The following is a 13708-nucleotide window of genomic DNA, read 5'->3' on the forward strand; positions in this document are numbered from 1 at the left end:
TGCAGCCTTGTCAGTGCAGCCTTGTCAGTGCAGCCATGTCAGTGCAGCCTTGTCAGTGCAGCCATGTCAGTGCAGCCTTGTCAGTGCAGACTTCCCCAGTGCAGACTTCCCCAGTGCAGCTTTACCCAGTGCAGCTTTACCCAGTGCAGCCTTCCCCAGGGCAGTCTTCCCCAGTGCAGCTTTACCCAGTGCAGCCTTCCCCAGTGCAGTCTTCCCCAGTGCAGCTTTACCCAGTGCAGCCTTCCCCAGGGCAGTCTTCCCCAGTGCAGCTTTACCCAGTGCAGCCTTCCCCAGTGCAGTCTTCCCCAGTGCAGCTTTACCCAGTGCAGCCTTCACCCAGTGATCCCAGCCATTCTGGGCTTCAAAATCGCCGATCGCGATTTGAAAATGGCGCCGCCGGCGCCGAAATACACAGTGCCGGTCCTCGGCTCTTTCCGGCGGCTGTCGTTCATTTTCGGCTGCACTCGTAGTCCCGAGCGGAGCTATCCGAACCTAGCCGAGTAGGTTCGGATAGCTCCGCTCGGGACTACGAGTGGAGCCGAAAATGAACAACAGCCGCCGGAAAGAGCCGAGGACCGGCTCTGTGTATTTCGGCGCCGGCGGCGCCATTTTCAAATCGCGATCGGCGATTTTGAGAATATGACAGGTCGGATCGCAGGGGATCGGCGTATAACACGCACCTGCGACTTTCCCCTGATTTTAAGGGGAAAAAAGTGCGTGTTATACGCCGATAAATACGGGTTCAAACAAAATATGCATGTGCAGCCAATGCGTTTCGAAGGCTCAAGAGTTCCTCCTTCTTCAGGGCTTAGGATAAATAAATTGTGGATTTGGTGAGTTAGGAGGAATTCGAAGCTGTGTGGGCAGTATGTAGACACACTCATCAACAGCTGGTTGTCACAGCCGTAGGTAAAACTTTTTTGGTGACAACTATCATTATGTCACTATGGGGGATTGTTTGTAGAATTGTGAGGAAAATAATGAATTTAATACATTTTGTAATAAGGCTGTAACATAACAAAATGTTTGAAAAAAAAATCTTTGAAAAATTCCCTTAACTAAGTGATCAGATTTTCTCATCATTAAGGATCAAAATTAATTTGTTCCCACTAACTATTAGAAAACCAATGTTGTACATGTTCATGTTTTATTTATAGGGCTGAATAAAGGATAAAGGGATGTCAGAGTTCCTCTTTACAGAGATCTAGACTTAATTTGGTTAATGCTGTTTGCTGTCTGTTTGCTGTTTGCTGTCTGTTTGCTGTTTGCTGTCTGTTTGCTGGGTTGCATTTTTGGGGCTTTTCCTTTTAGTTTTTAATTTGCCTTTTGCTGTCACTTTTTAAATAGCTTTTTTTTTTTCTTTTTGGTTTCATCAGTCTATCAATTAAGGGGTGTGGTTAATTGCTCACAGGTGCCTATTTAACTGGTTGTAGGACTCAGTCTGAGCGTGCTCAGTCTGAAGCTGTGGAGCTTGGTGTAAGTGGAGCTGCAATAAGTGGGAGTTAAAAACCAGAGTTAGAGTATACAAGTCTTGCTGTCTGTTTGCTGTTTGCTGTCTGTTTGCTGGGTTGCATTTTTGGGGCTTTTCCTTTTAGTTTTTAATTTGCCTTTTGCTGTCACTTTTTAAATAGCTTTTTTTTTTTTTTTTTCTTTTTGGCTTCATCAGTCTATCAATTAAGGGGTGTGGTTAATTGCTCACAGGTGCCTATTTAACTGGTTGTAGGACTCAGTCTGAGCGTGCTCAGTTTGAAGCTGTGGAGCTTGGAGTAAGTGGAGCTGCAATAAGTGGGAGTTAAAAACCAGAGTTTAAAACAGGAGGTTATAACAGGGGTCATGGTACCTGTGTAGTGTGAGTATCTGAGTGTTGTCTGAGTAGTGTGTGTGGATCGTTAGTACTTGTGTATTGTGTACTGTGTACTTGTGTATTGCGAGTACACGTAGGTCTGTGAGTACCTGTGTATTGTCTTGTTGTGTACCTGTGTATTGTTGTGTACCTGTGCATTGTCTTGAGTATTAGTGCCAGGAAGCTAGCTGTTAGGTAATTTGGACAGGGTAAAATCCCCAAATCCTCACTAAATTTAATAGGTACGATGCCCGGCGGGTGTGGAGAGGTGACTCTTTGTACATCTTGCCGCATGTATGCGTTCCTTGATCATCCGATCGAGGGCGAATACTGCTGTGCAAAATGTAAGCACATTGTTTCCCTGGAAGCCCAGGTTCTGAATCTGGGGAACCAACTGTCAGCACTGAGAAGTCCCTCCATACTAAAGGTGAGCCAGGAACGTACACGGCAGGTCCCGGCAGGGGCCAGCACAGAGGCGGGTGGAGACAAAGAGGCGCAGGCACTAGCAAAGAGTAGATGGGTGACAGTCAGGAGGGGTAGAGGGGGAAGTGCCAGAGAGGCCGATCCAGGACTGGAGCATCCCAATAAGTACGCTCCATTGAGTGACATTGGTGAAACCAGTCAGGGACCAGCACTGCTGGAGATGAGGGACTCTCCTAGCTGCCAGGGGAAGAACTCCTCCAGTGAGAGTGGGGGGGCAGCAAAGGGAAAGGAAAGACAGATTCTGGTGGTAGGGGACTCAATTCTTAGAAGGACAGAGAGGGCAATCTGTAACCAAGACCTGAAGCGCCGAACAGTATGTTGTCTACCGGGCGCTCGGGTTCGGCACATCACGGATCTTGTGGACAGATTACTGGGAGGGGCTTGGGAAGACCCGGCTGTCATGGTGCACGTTGGCACCAATGACAAAGTCAGAGGCAGATGGAGTGTCCTAAAGAACGATTTTAGGGACTTAGGAGCTAAATTGAGGAAAAGGACCTCCAAGGTAGTGTTCTCAGGAATACTACCGGTACATCGAGCCACACCAGAAAGGCAGAGGGAGATTAGGGAAGTAAACAAGTGGCTGAAGTGCTGGTGTAGTAAGGAGGGGTTTGGGTTCCTGGAGGACTGGGCCGACTTCTCAGTCGGTAACCGGTACTATAGAAGGGACGGACTGCACCTAAATGAGGAGGGTGCAGATCTGCTGGGAATGAAGATGGCCAAAAAGTTAGAGGGGTTTTTAAACTAGGCGATGGGGGGGAGGGTCCAGAGACAGTGATAGCCAGCGCGGAAGATATTCCAGAGGGTAGTATTGGGGGCATTAGTGGTAGGTTAACCAAACCACAAAAACACAAGGTGAGTATAGTAGCAAGTCCTAGTTGCAATCTTGAAACACCCAATACGAGGACAATATGCGACCGGTATAAACTATGTGGCATGTTCACCAATGCCAGGAGCATGGCGGACAAGATGGGTGAACTAGAGATACTGTTGTACAAGGAGGATTTGGATTTTGTGGGAATTTCAGAGACCTGGTTCAACAGCTCTCATGATTGGCTGGCAAACATTCAAGGGTATACCCTATACCGCAAGGATAGAGAGGGTGAAAAAGGGGGAGGGGTATGCCTATATATCAAGAATAATGTACAAGTGAATGTGAGAGATGACATCACTGAGGGGGCTAGGGAGGAGGTGGAATCTTTATGGGTAGAGCTTCAAAGGGATGAAGCTAAGGGGAAAATAATACTGGGAGTATGCTATAGGCCCCCTAACCTGAGGGAGGAAGTGGAGACGGATCTCCTATCACAAATTGGATTAGCAGCAAGGATGGGAAGTGTTATCATAATGGGGGATTTTAATTATCCAGACATAGACTGGGCGGAGGGAACCGCGCATTCATCTAAGGCTCGCCAGTTCCTTAATGTCTTGCAGGACAATTTTATGGTTCAGATGGTAGACGCACCAACTAGAAATAAAACATTACTAGATCTACTGATTACCAACAATACAGACCTGATAACAGATGTGGAAATACGGGGCAATTTAGGTAACAGCGATCATAGGTCAATTAGTTTCAGTATAAATCACACAAATAGGAAACATGAAGGGAACACAAAGACACTGAATTTCAAAAGAACCAACTTCCCTAAACTACAAACCTTGCTAAAAGGCATAAATTGGGATAAAATATTAGGAACAAAGAATACGGAGGAGAGATGGGTTTGCTTTAAGAGCATATTAAATAAGGGCATTAGCCAATGTATCCCATTGGGTAATAAATTTAAAAGAGCGAACAAACATCCTGGATGGCTTAACTCCAATGTAAAAATGCATATAAAAGCAAAGGAGAAGGCCTTCAAAAAATACAAGGTTGAGGGATCATCCTCAGCATTCAGAATTTATAAAGAATGCAATAAGAAATGTAAGGGTGCAATTAGGATGGCTAAGATAGAACATGAAAGACACATAGCGGAGGAGAGCAAAAAAAATCCCAAGTATGTAAACAGTAAAAAAGGGAGGACAGACCATATTGGCCCCATAAAGAATGAGGAAGGACATCTGGTTACAAAGGATGGGGAGATGGCAAAGGTATTGAATTTATTCTTCTCCTCAGTCTTCACGAGTGAATCGGAGGGCTTCAGTAACCAAAACTGCAGTGTTTATCCTCATGACACAACACAGGAAGCACCTACATGGTTAACAGAGGACGGAATTAAAATTAGACTTGAGAAACTTAACATTAATAAATCACCGGGACCAGATGGCTTGCATCCGAGGGTACTTAGGGAACTCAGTCAGGTGATTGCCAGACCGTTGTTCCTAATTTTTACAGACAGTCTATTAACTGGAATGGTACCAGCTGATTGGAGAAAAGCCAATGTAGCACCAATATTTAAAAAGGGCCCAAAAAACATCCCTGGGAATTACAGACCAGTTAGCCTAACATCGATAGTATGTAAACTCTTGGAGGGGATGATAAGGGACTATATACAAGATTTTAGTAATAAGAATGATATCATTAGCAGTAATCAGCATGGATTCATGAAGAATCGTTCTTGCCAAACCAATCTACTAACCTTCTATGAGGAGGTGAGTTGCCATCTAGATAAAGGAAGGCCCGTAGACGTGGTGTATCTGGATTTTGCAAAAGCATTTGACACAGTTCCCCATAAACGTTTACTGTACAAAATAAGGTCCGTTGGCATGGACCATAGGGTGAGTACATGGATTGAAAACTGGCTACAAGGGTGAGTTCAGTGGGTGGTGATAAATGGGGAGTACTCAGAATGGTCAGGGGTGGGTAGTGGGGTTCCCCAGGGTTCTGTGCTGGGACCAATCCTATTTAATTTGTTCATAAACGACCTGGAGGATGGGATAAACAGTTCAATCTCTGTATTTGCAGACGATACTAAGCTAAGCAGGGCAATAACTTCTCCGCAGGATGTGGAAATCTTGCAAAAAGACCTGAACAAATTAATGGGGTGGGCGACTACATGGCAAATGAGGTTCAATGTAGAAAAATCTAAAATAATGCATTTGGGTGGCATAAATATGAATGCAATCTATACACTGGGGGGAGAACCTCTGGGGGAATCTAGGATGGAAAAGGACCTGGGGGTCCTAGTAGATGATAGGCTCAGCAATGGCATGCAATGCCAAGCTGCTGCTAATAAAGCAAACAGAATATTGGCATGCATTAAAAGGGGGATCAACTCCAGAGATAAAACGATAATTCTCCCGCTCTACAAGACTCTGGTCCGGCCGCACCTGGAGTATGCTGTCCAGTTCTGGACACCAGTCCTCAGGAGGGACGTACTGGAAATGGAGCGAGTACAAAGAAGGGCAACAAAGCTAATAAAGGGTCTGGAGGATCTTAGTTATGAGGAAAGGTTGCGAGCACTGAACTTATTCTCTCTGGAGAAGAGACGCTTGAGAGGGGATATGATTTCAATTTACAAATACTGTACTGGTGACCCCACAATAGGGATAAAACTTTTTCGCAGAAGAGAGTTTAATAAGACTCGTGGCCACTCATTACAATTAGAAGAAAAGAGGTTTAACCTTAAACTACGTAGAGGGTTCTTTACTGTAAGAGCGGCAAGGATGTGGAATTCCCTTCCACAGGCGGTGGTCTCAGCGGGGAGCATTGATAGCTTCAAGAAACCATTAGATAATCACCTGAATGACCGCAATATACAGGGATATGTAATGTAATACTGACACATAATCACACACATAGGTTGGACTTGATGGACTTGTGTCTTTTTTCAACCTCACCTACTATGTAACTATGTAATGCAGGAATTTGAATATTTTGGGGTTATAGCCCCGAATCTGGGGTCCATAGCCCAGAGTCTCTGAAGGGGTCCCCAAGGGGAGGGGAGGTTCTCTGGGGACCCTGATGTAAGTGGGGGACTCTCTGGGGACCCCGATGCAAGGGAGGGGCTCTCTGGGGACTCTGACTTTAAGGGGGAGGCTCTCTGGGGACCCTAATGTAAGGGGGAGGCTCTCTGGGGACCCTAATGTAAGGGGGGCTCTCTGGAAACCCTGATGTAAGGAGGAGGCTCTCTGGGGACCCTGATGTAAGGGGGGCTCTCTGGGGACCCTGATGTAAGTCGGGGGCTCTCTGGGGATATATATACACACACACACTTATATTACTTTATATACATGTGTATACCCGCCCAAGCGTATGACTTTCTTTACTACGCTGCTATGGACTCTAGCCCCAGATTTTTTGTAGCCCTAGCAACGCCCCTGCTGAGGGTACTCATGCAGGCTCACTCCTGAGCCTCACTCTGTGTGTCCATAAGACCTACAGAATGGGGATTGGCCCTCCCCCCACTCCCTCCTCACTAGTTGTGATTGACAGCAGCAAGAGGAATGGGTCCCACTGCTGTCTCTGAGCCAATGAAGACGCAGAGTGCCGGGACAGCAGAGCTGCTCGTGCACATAGCTGGATCAGGATCCGGCTCTGGTAAGTATTAGCGGGGGCTGTGGGGGAAGCTGTATACTGAAGGTTTTAATGGCTCTATAATTATTGCTCTCATTCCATCGTTTACAGTGATACCTCACATGTGTAATACCTCACTATTTACATACGCATGCAGGATTATGCATTGCTTTCATGTGTCTGTGCAGGGTGAACAGGGATGCTTTTCCTTTTTTTAATATTATTTTTATTTATTTTATTAAAGTTTATATTTTTTTAACTTTTTTCATTTAACTTTATTGCTATCACAAGAGGGTTTGGATAAGGGCCTGGTATTTTATTTTTGCATGAATTACATGAAGTTCCCTAGCATGCACCAGTCCAAGACGTCACGGGGGGGGGCGTTGCCACCATGTGACATCGCCAGGTGGCCCCGCCCTTACCTATATAAGAGCTGTCAAACAGCGGAGGAGGCATTCAGCAGTCGGCTATCAATAAAGGCGAAGCGTTTTTTGTTGTTGTTTATTTTCCAGTGTGGCGGTTGGCTCTGATTGACAATGGATTCACATCGGGGGGGGGGGGGGGGACACTGTTTTTTTATTTTTTAATAATTGGCTTGTCAAAAACTGCCTCTGTGTTTTTTTTACTCTTTGATACTTTTTTGGTGAATGGGTACGGGCACAATGTACCCCATACTCATTCACATGGGGGGACTGGGATCTGGGGGTCCCCTTGTTAATGGGGGCTTCCATATTCTGATAAGCTCCTCGCCCACATACCCTGACAACCACAGCCCAGGGTTGTGGGGAAGAGACCCTTGTCCCCATCAACATGGAGACAAGGTGCTTTGGGGTGGGGGGCAGAGCTCTCCCTTCCCCAAAGCACCCACCCCTCCATGTTGAGGGAATATGGCCTGGTATGGTTTGGGGGGAACTCGCTCCCCCCTTTTCCTGACCTGCCAGACTGCATGCTCATATAAGGGTCTGGTATGGATTTTGGGGGGACCCCTTGCTGTTTATTTAAATTTTGGTGTGGGGTTCCTGGAAATCTTGGACTGGAGGGGGGACCCCATGCCATTTTTTTTCTTTTTTTTTTTTTTTACAATAGCCGGGTGCTGGCAATTGCAACCCAAGTGAATTTAAATGGGATTTGACTCTTTTTTTTTCTTTAGAAATGTAATTTTTGCTGCAGCATGTTCTATAAGTCCTATTTTTGCTGCAGCATGTTCTATACATCCTAAAGATGCGCCACTTTACAGGTACATTAAGGGGACCCCCCAGGCACTATATTTAAAGGAATTTTTCATTGTTTATTGTTGTTTTCTGGGGTTTCCTGGCAGCCCTCCTGACCCCTCCTCTTCATCGGGTGCCCCCAGGGAGAGCTGCTTTCCATTGGGGCACCCGTGCGGGTGCGCTTCTGTGTCCTGCTGCTGCGTCTATTGACACAGGCAGGAGGACTTGGCCCCGCCCCTGGCTCCCGTGTCACTGGATTTGATTCACAGCAGCGGGAGCCATTGGCTCCTGCTGCTATCCATCTATCCAATGAGGACCCGAGACAGTGGCTGGAGCTGCTGGGCTCATGCTCATCGCTGGAACGTTCGGGTTCAGGTAAGAAAAAAGGGGGATCTGGGGGGCAGGTGCAGCACAGAAGGTTTTTCACCTTTGAGGGTTTACAACTCCTTTTAACCACTTCCGATCGCCGCACGCCAATTTATGTCCCTACTTTGAGGACAGATATCATTGTTATGGCAGCAGCTAGCTGCCATAACCCTAGTATCCCTGTGAGATCACTTTTATCAGCGGCAGGAGCAGGCCCCCCCCTCCCGCCACGATCCGGTACCCTCCGCCGCTTACCAGAGCCTTTGGCAGCGGCGGAGGCAATCGGGTCTGTTCCCTGAGCTGACATAGAGACGAGTGAGGGGAAGATGGCCCCCACCCGTCTCCATGACACTGCAGGGCGGAAGCGACGTCAAAACCTCACTTCCGCCCATAGCTCTTAAAGGGCCATTTTATTTTTTTATTTTTTTAAATGACAAAATTTTTTATTTTTTATTATTATAGCATTTTAGTGTAAACATGGGATCTGAGGTCTTTTTGACCCCAGATCTCATATTTAAGAGGTCCTGTCATGCTTTTTTTCTATTACAAGGGATGTATACATCCCTTGTAATAGGAATAAAAGTGACGCAATTGTTTTTTTTTTTTTTAAACAGTGTAAAAATAAAAAATAAAAGGTAAAATAAATAAGTAAAAAAAAACATTTTAAACGCGCCCCGTCCCGCCGAGCTCGCGTGCAGAAGCGAACTCATACGTGAGTAGCGCCCGCATATGAAAACAGTGTTCAAACCACACATGTGAGGTATCGCTGTGATCGGTAGAGCGAGAGCAATAATTCTAGCCCTAGACCTCCTCTGTAACGCAAAACATGCAACAAGCAGAATTTTTTTTTTATGTCACCTATGGAGATTTTTAAGGGTAAAAGTTTGTCGCCAATCCACGAGCAGGTGCAATTTTGAAGTGTGACATGTTGGGTATCAATTTACTCAGCGTAACATTATCTTTCACAATATATTAAAAAATTGGGCTAACTTTACTTTTGTCTCATTTTTTAATTTAAAACTGTATTTTTTCAAAAAAAAGTATTGCAACGATCGCCATTTTATTCTCTAGGATGTTAGAAAAAAATTGTATAATGTTTGGAGGTTCTAAGTAATTTTTTAGCAAACAAAACTGTTTTTAACTTGTAAACACCACATCTAAAAAAAGAGGCCCGGTCTTGAAGTGGTTAGGCATCATTAAAATCACTGCTCCTGAAAAAACAATTGTTTTTAGAAAAAAAATTGCATTGATACATGTCTCACAGGGCAGTACCTGGACCCCCATACCCCTTTTATGGCCAATTACTTGCATTGAAGACTTAAAAATGGGCACTTTTGATTTTTCTTGTTCAGCTCCCATAGACTTTAATGAGGTTAGAACTGGGTGTTCTGCCCATCTCTATGTGCTAGAGAAGAAAACTGTCCTCATTTTGTTATTCTTCAGTCAAGTTGGGCATCCCATAACCCCTTTTGCGCTATCCAATGTTAAAATCCCTAAAAAAATAACGAAACCCAAAAACCAAGTCCATGGGCTGTTTCTTGTGTCTGGATGCAAGTTTAAAAATTTGTGTAGCCTGGCTGTGCCCACTATAGAGTGACCCAAAACTCAGCGGCTCCTTAGGGGGTAGTGCTACATTACTTTACCAGTCCTATAGTATATAGTTCCAGGGCTTTTTTTTCGGCAGGAACGCGGGGAACGCAGTTCCGGCACCTCCAGCACTGAATGTATGTAATAGCATGGGGTGTGGGGTGTGCTGGAGGGTCTACTGATGTTGGCTGCTGGGGGATCTGTGAAGGGAGGGCCCGTGGAACCCAGAATCCCTTGGAAAGTTTGGGAAACCCATGCTTCAGCTCCCCATACACCTCTTATGTCTAAGTCACCCTGTGCTATCCTGGCACAGGGTGAGTGAGAAAATATATCTTGGATTACTTAAAATGGGACAGTAATATTTATCCACAATATCTCCCAGGATATATGAAAGACTATTCTTGGGTTGTTTGATTCTGAACTCAACATGTTAGTTGGGGAATCTATTGTTGCTGGGGGGTTCTTATGCTGCTGGAAGGGATCTACTGTTGAGAGAGAGGTCTATTTTTACTGGCTGCTGGAGGATTTATTGATGCTGGTTGCTGGGAGATCTGTTGTTGCTGCTGGGGGGTCTAATGTTGCTTGGGTGGATATTTTGTTATTGAGTGTGATATTTTGTTGTGGGTAGTTCACTGTTGCTGCAGGGAATCTGTTGTTGTTGGGGTGGAGTCCATTGTTGCTGGGGGAGTCTATTGTTGTGTGGGGATCTATTGCTGGGATTCTATTGTTGCTGGCTGCAGGGGATCTATTTTACTGCTTTTCTTTTTATCATTAACATGTTCCATACAAATGATTTAGCACCACAAAATTATACTTGGTTCTGTATTCTCTAAAAGGGGCAGTACTGGTAGGTGGGTAGGGGGTGGAATCAAGGAACAGTTGTCAGAGGTGGGTATGGGGCAGAAACAAGAGGTGACTCAGATGGGGGGAGTTCCTGCACCTATTCTCCGAGAAAAAAAAGCCCTGTATAGTTCTATAGTCTTTGGGGATCTCTGAATGTTACTCACCCAGTTGGGCATAAACTTCAGCTCTTTCAAAATCATCCATTGTTTTACAGCCTCTGTTGTCTATCATAGTAATCCGGTCGGTGAGTGAATAGGCCTTTCTTACCATGGTTAATCCTCCTTGTTTTTCTTTGGCCTCGGCGTATTCTGTGAGGTCCTCACCTTCTTCGAGGACATACTTACAGGAGTTGATGAAGGAAGATTTTCCATGGCCGGTAAATCCTAACAGTTGTAGTAGGACTCGTGTATAACCTTGACTGCCCAGATCTCCGTCTTCCAGGTTGAAGTTCCTGATGTTCTCCTTCAACTGTTTAATATCCATTGCTGATAGTTATTATTATTTTGTTCTTTTTTTTTTTCTCTACCTCAGTTTTTTCTATTTTCTGGGTTGGGACTTCGGTCATAGAAAGGACTTGGCGTTTGCTTTCTGTTTCGTGTGTCAATAAAAGATAAACAGGAATGAGGAACTACTTTCAGCAAACAGCTTTGTAAATCGTAAGCAAGCAACCAGCAAGCTATTTAACCACTTGCTGCCCTCTAACATAGCTCCCAACTGTCCCTGATTTCGAGGGACTGTCCCTGATTTTGGAGCAATGTCCCTCTGTCCCTCATTCCTCCTCATTTGTCCCTCATTTTGGTCTGATCTATATAGATGTATATAAAATTTACTTTTTATCTATCAAAAAGTGTTTTCCAGCGCTAAACCTTTCATCTGATTTCTAAATTGCTGCATTTGTAAATTTCAAAAGCCAATATAAAGGAATAGTAGTGGTAAAAAAAGCACATGTGAGTTTAACCAATCTTGATTTTTTTGTACAATTCTCCTTTAAGGGGGCGTGGCAAGGGGTGTGTCCCATGCCTGCATGTTTTTGCTGATAGGTGTCCCTCATTCCCATCTCAAAAAGTTGGGAGTTATGCTCTAAACGTGTAAAAAGTCCTGGATTTAAGTGGTTATAACAAGCTCATGGCTGCAGCTTGCATCCTTTTTAAAGCTGGCGATCAGCTGTTCAGTTAGGCCCCTTTCACAAGGGTGGTCCGCTCAGCGGACTCCACTTTGCTCAGTGGGGAATCGACCTGCTGATCCCCGCTGAGCAGGCGGATGAGAGGTCCGCCTCTGCTCACTGTGCAGAGACGGACCTGTCAGCAGTAGTTGGCCTGTCCGTAAGGGACGCAGGGGCGCCGCCCCCAATCCATACGTCCGGCCACCTGATCTACATGCAGGGCGCTGGACACATGGATTCCAATGGGTTTATTTTTTTTTTTTGAAGCACGTGATTAGAGCCAGAGACTCTAATAGGTTTCAAAAAAGGGTGGGCTTGGGGCGCAGAGCACCCCCACTTGTGTGACCAGAGAGAATTAATATTCGCTATTGTCACACTGATTCTTCTACCGGCCAATCAGGAAGCGGATCCTGAGACCCATCACCCGATTGGCTAAAAGGAAAGGTAATCCTATTGGATGCCTAGTAGGAGGAGGGAGGAGACACACAGCGGAAGCCGGTGTGATGCAGAGGAGGAGGCGACGCGATAGAAGCCACCACCCATAGGAGTGCTGCCCGCTTGCGACCTAGATAGGGTAAGTGCGGGGCTGGATGACCAACCGATAGCATGGGGGTGGTTGTTTGCTGCTCCCACCCCAAAAAAAAAAAAAACAGCCGCCACTGCCTCTCAGAGTCCTGCGCTCCTCTATAGGGAGATGGGAAGAAAATGGACCGCCTGTCCATTTTCATCAGATCCGCAAGATGGATGGAAAATAGGGTTACCATCCGTCTGGATTTCATGGAAAGGGTCGGATCGGATAGCAGCGGGTGTCGGCGGACAGGTCACCGCTGACATCTGCTGCTCTATAGAGGTGAATGGAGTGTCCGATCGGGTCCGCCTGAAAAACTGACAGCCTGACTTGGTCGGAAAGTCCATGTGAAAGGGTCCTTAAAGTGACCTAGGCAGCTCTACAGCTACCTAATCACTTTTTATTGTAGTAAGAAGGGGTTTGTTAGTCAATTTGTGATAGCAATACATTTTTAAAAAAGTGTAAAAAAAAAATACATTTGAACAAAATTACAAAAAAATTTAAAAAAATTAAAAGCACCCCTTCCATAGCTCCTGCACGTGTATGTAAACAACGATAGCAGCGCACATGTGAGGTATTGCTGTAAACATAAGAGCAAGAGCAATAATTCCAGGGCCATAATTCATGATTAACTCTACACTGATGACCTGTAAAGGCTTTAAAGGGGACACATAATTATTAATTTGAGGTATCGTAGCTTTTTGCTATTTTCACTGGCATGCACAATTTTCTTGATGTGTTTGGTATTTTTTTGCTCAACACAGCATTGTCTTTTATATTTTACTAAAAATATATTTTTGATATTGTGTTTACCAGTTTACGTTCAACTTGCGCTTTAAATAATCACCTCCCCTTAACCCCCCAAAAGCAGCTGGAAAAATATATTTTATCCCCCTGGATAAACCATTAAAGTGGTTCTAATGGCATAAGGTATCCCGCCCCCTCCCCCCAGCCTCCTAAATACTTACCTGAGCATGATCTCGATCTAGCGATGTGCATGAGAGCAGAGGCTCTCTTGGCTCTCTCCCTCCTCATCGGCTCAGAGAAAGCAGTGGGAGCCATTGGTTCCCACTGCTGTCAAGTACTGCCAGCGAGGAGGGAGTAGGGTGTGGGGCCGAGATGTGCTCTGTGTGTCAATGGAGATGCAGAGCTCAGGAGCAAGCATGTACGAGTGCTCCCAGAGCAAGCGGCTTGT

General features: G+C 45.4%; 1 protein-coding gene across 1 annotated transcript in view; it reads right to left on the reverse strand.

Moving 5' to 3' along the window:
• Nucleotides 1-11417, reverse strand: part of LOC141148182 (uncharacterized) — a 42866-nt gene extending 31449 nt beyond the window's left edge. The window contains exon 1 of the mRNA XM_073635379.1: nucleotides 10948-11417. Coding sequence (XP_073491480.1) covers nucleotides 10948-11266 — 319 coding nt within the window. The 5' untranslated portion in view covers nucleotides 11267-11417. The remainder of the gene's footprint in view (nucleotides 1-10947) is intronic.
• Nucleotides 11418-13708: the final 2291 nt, after the last annotated feature.

This window comes from Aquarana catesbeiana, linkage group LG06, assembly GCF_042186555.1.
Source record: "Aquarana catesbeiana isolate 2022-GZ linkage group LG06, ASM4218655v1, whole genome shotgun sequence".
Classification (NCBI taxonomy): Eukaryota; Metazoa; Chordata; class Amphibia; order Anura; family Ranidae; genus Aquarana; species Aquarana catesbeiana.